General features: G+C 40.5%; 1 protein-coding gene across 1 annotated transcript; it reads left to right on the forward strand.

Annotated features, from left to right (window-relative positions):
- Positions 1-252: 252 nt before the first annotated feature.
- On the forward strand, positions 253-6235 carry mob3a (MOB kinase activator 3A). The gene is made up of 4 exons (XM_035177287.2): positions 253-484; positions 2360-2919; positions 4572-4774; positions 5801-6235. The coding sequence occupies exons 2-4, from the start codon at positions 2502-2504 to the stop codon at positions 5828-5830; spliced, it is 651 nt and encodes a 216-aa protein (XP_035033178.1). The 5' UTR covers positions 253-484; positions 2360-2501; the 3' UTR covers positions 5831-6235.
- Positions 6236-6627: the final 392 nt, after the last annotated feature.

Here is a 6627-nt window from a genome sequence, read left to right on the forward strand (position 1 = left end):
GCATGATAAAAACGTATTATGTTATTGTGCGGTTTGTCCCTATTGTCTTCTATTGTAACCTATAGTACATGTTCAAAGTATAAAGTTGTATAACGTTTTTAAAGGATTCCAGGGAAATAAAAGCAGACACCTTGTTTGGATCAGATTTGAGTTTGATCCTATTTCTAATTTTCAGTGTGACGTTCATAGCAACACAAACTCGTCAGAAGCGGCAGATTATTTTGAAGGTTCCCACCGGAAGTGTGTGTCAGTGCCTGTAGAGATTGACCGTGGTTGTACTTTTCGTTCCGCAGGGAGGAGTCCGCCGTTAGTTTCTGTAGGAAAGTGGCGTGTTTCTTGAATTATATGTGCTCCCACGACATGTACGGCGCCATGTGTCCATAATGTAGTCCGTGTGAGCTGCCTGCGTGAAGCTATCGACCAGTGACCGGGCGATAATCGATCAAACACCGAAGGAAACTGACGGAACAGGAAGGCGGAACAAGTAAGTTCTCTGGAAAGTGGCTTTGATCTGAGCGGTTTGATCAGCGTCTGATGACCTGTCTGTTACACTGACGGGTTTATTTCACATAAACTGTGATTAAATATGAGTAACGTGGCTTTATTTCGTCCTGTTTGTGTGTTTTAAGTTCTCAGGAAGCAACAAGTCGGAGTTAGCTCGTCCCGTCCGCCCGTCACCAGTAAACTTACAGTCGTCATGTGCCCCCGCTCTTTTAATCTGCGGCTCTTCTTCTTCTGCAAAATGCGACCAAAGAAAACCACCTAAAAGTTCGCGTCGTGCTGAAGACGGAGGTGTGAGCGTTTGGGTGGAGGTGTGAGCGAACCGGGGGGTGGCGTTAACACCCGGTCACAGACGTTTTATTGTCATTCCGCAGATTCCTGGCGGTGAATGAGAGTCAGAAGTAGGAAGCGGGTGTGTGCTGTGTGACGGTGAATGAGGCCCTTTGTGTTGACACTGCTCAGACTTGTACCTGATCACGATCAAAGACATCAGCGTCCTCACACAATCATGGACTGATTCCACTGGGTCCATCATCTGATCTCTTATTCCACACGCATTCCTCCACTCAAACACCCATTTATGGTGTTTTACCTATTACATCTTTGACATTTTTTAAAAATGCCTCATAGGGCTTTACGATAAACATTAAATCAATTATTACATACACTGAAAACAGTAATACGGTAATCAATCGGTAATACACAAGTGAATTAGTTTACCTAACTCAAAGTCAACAAGTTATGGGCACAGTTGCAAACTTTCATTTGAAAGAACTAATTTAATTTGTGTATTAGGTCATTCTCGAAGTTCTCTGTGTATATCTGTTATGTTATAAATGTATCGTGCTAACACAGTGAGAAGGAAGGTTCACTCGGAGGCAACAGGCAAAATAATGCAATTTTTAATCAAAGAGAGCAAATGATTTGGTACAAAATCTCAAATCTAGGACACCAGATAAAATAATACAACGTAATTAAAATGTAACAGCAAAAAAACAATCAATTTAAAAGCATTTGGTAAAAGTACGTATGGAGACTAGAGTGACGTTTCACTGTGACTTTATAATGTGACATTTATCGTGATATTTATCAATATCTACTGATTGTATACATTTTTATCTTGAAGGTTTTGGCCACAGACCCCAGCAACTAATGCCATACCACAAGATGTATTCATTTGAATTCACATCAGCCTAAGAAGGTGGATAAGGAGCTTAAACGTCACCACATCCGTGCAAGTTTAGACCCAAGACAATATAAACTGGACCAAATCTGCTATTGTTGCTGCATCAAATGATTATTTTCTTTCATAATTAATTTGATGATGATTTTTTTTGTTGAGTCTAGAAAACCTAACATGTCAAAGATGAAGTGAAGTCTTCTGATGTCTTTTTCTAATATTTAGTTTGTAATGACATAAAACAGAGAAAAACATAAAATACTTTATTTATTTAAAGTTGAAGGAGCAATAATTTTTTTTCTATCTCAACAGTTCCAGTGATTAATCAATAATCAGAGTAATGGCAGATTCATCTTTTGTAAATAGAATAATTGATGATTTAGTTAATAATTGAAGTGAAGTTTAACTTCACAGTCAACTCAGATTTTCGTCTGTAAAATTGCGATAGGCATGTGTCGCTGTTGTTTTTATCTATAGAGACCATATAATTAATTTATTCAGCAATTAGAAAAACCTGAAAATTTATAGTTATTGAAAAATATTTTGTTGTTTTCAGCCCTAGATTGTAATATTTGGTTAAATGTTTTTTTCACAGAAACTGTACATTTCAAGGCAAGCGTACATTCATTAACCAAACTCTGTCCCTTTCTCTCTATCCACTTCTTTTATTCTACGCAGGATCACAGAACCACAAACTGACACCGTCCATAACAAAACTCTTCACTGGTCATTTACTCAACCCTTTGACTCTGAGAGTAAATAATTCACCTGAAGCGTTCAAACACATCACCAGCCGCTGTAGCCGCCAGCGCATACAACCATGTCCATGGCGCTGAAACAAGTCTTCAACAAAGACAGGACATTCCGGCCCAAGCGTAAGTTTGAGCCTGGGACGCAGCGCTTCGATCTGCACAAGAAGGCCCAGGCCTCACTGAATGCCGGGCTGGACCTGAAGCAGGCTGTGCAGCTGCCCCACGGCGAGGACCTCAACGACTGGGTGGCCGTCCACGTGGTCGACTTTTTCAACCGCATCAACCTCATCTACGGCACCATCAGCGACTCCTGCACCGACCAAACCTGCCCCAACATGTCCGGCGGGCCCAAGTACGAATACCGCTGGCAGGACGAGCACAAGTACAAGAAGCCAACCGCGCTGTCGGCCCCCAAGTACATGAGCCTGCTCATGGATTGGATCGAGGTACAGATCAACAATGAGAACATCTTCCCCACCAACGTCGGTAAGTGCTGCGATTAGACACAGACAGTTAAGACTTCGAATTAGGTCAGTAATTGTTTGGGTTTCGAGTTTTTCTTAGCTTTGCAGAAGTTCAAGAAATCCAAAGATCTACGTCAAAATGAGTGAGGTAGTGAAGAAACCAAGTCTCCACCCATTCACAGACTCAGTCCACATATGAACCAGGGCTGTGACCTGTCACACAGATGTTCTTCTTAAAAGGAAAGTAGATAGAAACATAATTGTGCTACACAGAGTTATGTTCATTTTTTTTGGGTCTTCTAAAATACTGAATTATTTTAGTTTTTGGAAACTCAATAAAGTATCCCCAAAACTTGTCTGGTCACACATTGACATAGTAGATATATGTAACAGATGAGTGTGGGTTGCAAGTAGAGTTAGTTTCGTTTTTGAGGAGTCATAACCTGCAACTCCTGCTGTAACATGCACTCGCGCTGTGTTTTTAATAAATGACCTGAAAGAGTTACTGTCCTTTCAGCATGAGTCACATGAAAAGCATGAAAGCGTCTAAAATCCAAAGCCGCTGTTTCTCAGCTACCAGACAACAAAGTGATGTGTTTTCGATGAAATCTGCAAGGCCACATTTCTCAGATCACCTTCAGTGCTGCACATTGTACACATTGTCAGTTTATCTCCTCTTGCTGTGGCATTCTGGGTAATCTTTCTATCATCTCAGGCTGTTGCATCGTCCATGTGTGGACTGGGTGCCCATGAGCCGCCGCTCGGCATCTGACTAACTACAGAAAAATCCCAGCAATGGATTTAAAAATGGGTCACATAATTTACAATGGGCTATGAATAGATATGACCTCTGCCACATGTGTCCTCTGGAACAGATTCCTGAAATATTATTGAATTAGTCAAAGCAAAACAAGACCGTAAATGAATCACATGAGCTCAGGATTATGCCCCCTCCCATTCAAGTTGTGTCGTGTTGGGTTTCCATTCACGTATGAAGGGCCTCCATCCTTAAGTACGCTGTTTTCCAACCTGAGGGTCTCCACGGCTCAGTAACACGTGGTGACTCGGGTGTTAAAGATCCATTTATAACTTTAACCTTGACTTGAACGTCTGTCGTCCGTGACATGTAGTCAACATATAGTTTTGTTCATGTGACTTTGTTTAAATTTGTGTTCCCACAACATTTCCAAAATGGCTGTGTGCATGATTGGCACATGTGACTGAACTAGCTAATAAAAAAAAGCTTGTTTTTGTCACTAAGTTTGAACCCATTTAACAATTTAAATGCTTCAATGAAAATGTCCTATATTACATTTAACATGTTCTGACCAATATCTAATTGATATGAAATAATCGAGACATATGTCACATGGAGCTTTTAACCTTAAAATAGTCACAGACAAAACATGTGAACTCTGTCTGAATAAGAAAAAATGGTAGTGAGCTACTTAATTTATTTAACGGATTCAATTATTTAGTATTAATATATTTCCCGTTTTTGAATCAAAGCATGTTAAAATTAATTGTACCTCATAAAATAACACAACCAAATCATCACGTTACCCTTGTGTTTCAAAAAAATCTAGTGTTTTAAACCTGTCTGTCGTCTAGACAGTGAAAGGTCAGAGTGGATTGACCGCCGTGTTCTCATGTGTCCATCTGTTTGACTCCCAGGTACTCCATTCCCTAAGACCTTCATGCAGGTGGCTAAGAAGATTTTGTCTCGTCTGTTCCGGGTGTTTGTCCACGTCTACATCCACCACTTTGACCGCGTGAGCCAGATGGGGGCGGAGGCTCATGTCAATACCTGCTACAAGCATTTCTATTACTTTGTCGTTGAGTTCAACCTGACTGACCACAAAGAGCTGGAGCCTCTGGTGAGTGGATGTTAAATACATGTGGAAATACAAGCGTTTAACCCTAAAGAGGAGACATTTTCTGGATCCAACAAAAGCTGATAGATATTTTACTGAAGAAATTAGTTGTGTCAGATAAAACTGTCTAAGACCCGACAGCGTGCATGAAAATGACCAAACTGAGCCACAGCGTTAAATAGAAGACTAATCTGAGAGGAGGAGCCTGAACCACACTGGATTACTGAGGCTGATATCGCTATTTGAAGGTTTACATTTTTGCGTTGTGGGTCTAACAAAAAGCACGCTTGTGACGCAGTGTGTTGCAAGAGGCCTTCCAGACGCACAATTTGTGAGTGACGGCCATTTATGAAACGGGATGCTGCCGCCATTCGTGCTCTGTACCCAAGAAGTGATCACACTCCAACTTTTTCATTTTAGGTCCGATTTCATGAGTAAAATCAGATTCAGGTTGATCTCATTAATCTAGATTAGATTATTATTTCTGTATCTCCAGAAATCATTATTTCACGACAACATCCCAATGAAATACAGCAGAGGGTCATTGAACCACTGCACAGCCCAGACTGATTGTTGCACTGACATCGATCGATGGTGCTGATTAATCGATTGTTAATTAGCTCTGAGAGACTGTGTGTCCTGTGTGTGTTTGGCATGTGTCATCCTCTGAAGTAGGTCAGTGTAAATGAAAGCCTGGACACACATCTGTGGAGGATTAAGATGATTTTTTTTTATTTTGCACCCAGAACCTTCCAGTCTGGAAACAGTACATAAAATACAGTTCTACAATATATGCTTCCGGTTTTATTTTCAAAGATGTGTCTGTTGCTGTGAGCATCGCTAATGCTAATGATGTTTGCTAATGATTACCAGTGTCGGAGCTTAGCACCCCCACCCACCCGATGTCACAATGCTTCACTGTGCACATCGGTTATATGCCAAGTCAGTAGACGTCGGCCAACACTAATGAGCACAAGTACCTCCTTCACTGCTGTAACCCGCTGTACTGTGTCTGTGTGTCTGCCGCAGAAAGAGATGACCTCTCGGATGTGCCACTGAGAGGAGCCCAGCGGAGCCGTAGACACACGCCGGACTCACACACACCCATCCGTCCATCTAGAGGACTGCAGCAGAGAACAAACAAATTCAGAAAAAGAGTCTATTTTTGTATTTAAGTACTGTAATCTATTTTAGCCACATACTGTAGGTTTTAACCAAGAGCCTTGTCATGTGAGTCGTTCTGTTCCTTTCAAACATTTTATCAGAGCACAGTATTAAGAGGTCTATGTTTGTGTTGACGTTTTTTTTTTTTGTTTTGGCTTGTTTTTCTATTTTATTTGAATCTCAATCATTCCATGATGCTTCGGTCTTTCTTTCCGTAAAAAAAATGATCTAAAATTAGTACGATTTCTTAATGTAAATCTATAAAATCACTATGTCGCTATATTAAAATGATTACTCTTACTGTTGATGTTATAATTTGAATTTATTAATCACTATTTGATTGACTTTCCTTTTCTTAAACTAAACTTAATGTGTTGATTTTACTATTCAGTTTTTCGGGGTCAGAAAAAGTATTATGTACAAACAGTCCCATAATGTAAAACCACAGTGAGGAAAATGCTTTTTCCTTTCTGTTTCATACTTTTATGCTTTGAATACAATTGTAGGCATTTAAATATATGTTTTGGGTTCGGTTGCATTCATGTAAAAGTCATGTGGAAACACAAGTACAGTGGTACAGTGCTGGCGATCCAGACATGATCACGTCTGTGTTATTGTACACTTTGGGCCTTGAGCCACCGCGCAGCTTCTCATATGTCAAACCTGCAGGTGTTTGTTGCGGATACTGTTGG

The sequence above is a fragment of the Hippoglossus stenolepis genome, chromosome 14 (genome assembly GCF_022539355.2).
Source record: "Hippoglossus stenolepis isolate QCI-W04-F060 chromosome 14, HSTE1.2, whole genome shotgun sequence".
In the NCBI taxonomy this organism is placed as follows: domain Eukaryota; kingdom Metazoa; phylum Chordata; class Actinopteri; order Pleuronectiformes; family Pleuronectidae; genus Hippoglossus; species Hippoglossus stenolepis.

Bases quoted from the DNA above. Each gene is read 5' to 3' on its own strand.
- mob3a (XM_035177287.2), top strand. From the start codon at position 2,502: ATGTCCATGGCGCTGAAACAAGTCTTCAACAAAGACAGGACATTCCGG. The intron at 2,920-4,571 runs GTAAGTGCTGCG...TTTGACTCCCAG, and splicing joins CATCTTCCCCACCAACGTCG to GTACTCCATTCCCTAAGACC. The intron at 4,775-5,800 runs GTGAGTGGATGT...TGTCTGCCGCAG, and splicing joins ACAAAGAGCTGGAGCCTCTG to AAAGAGATGACCTCTCGGAT.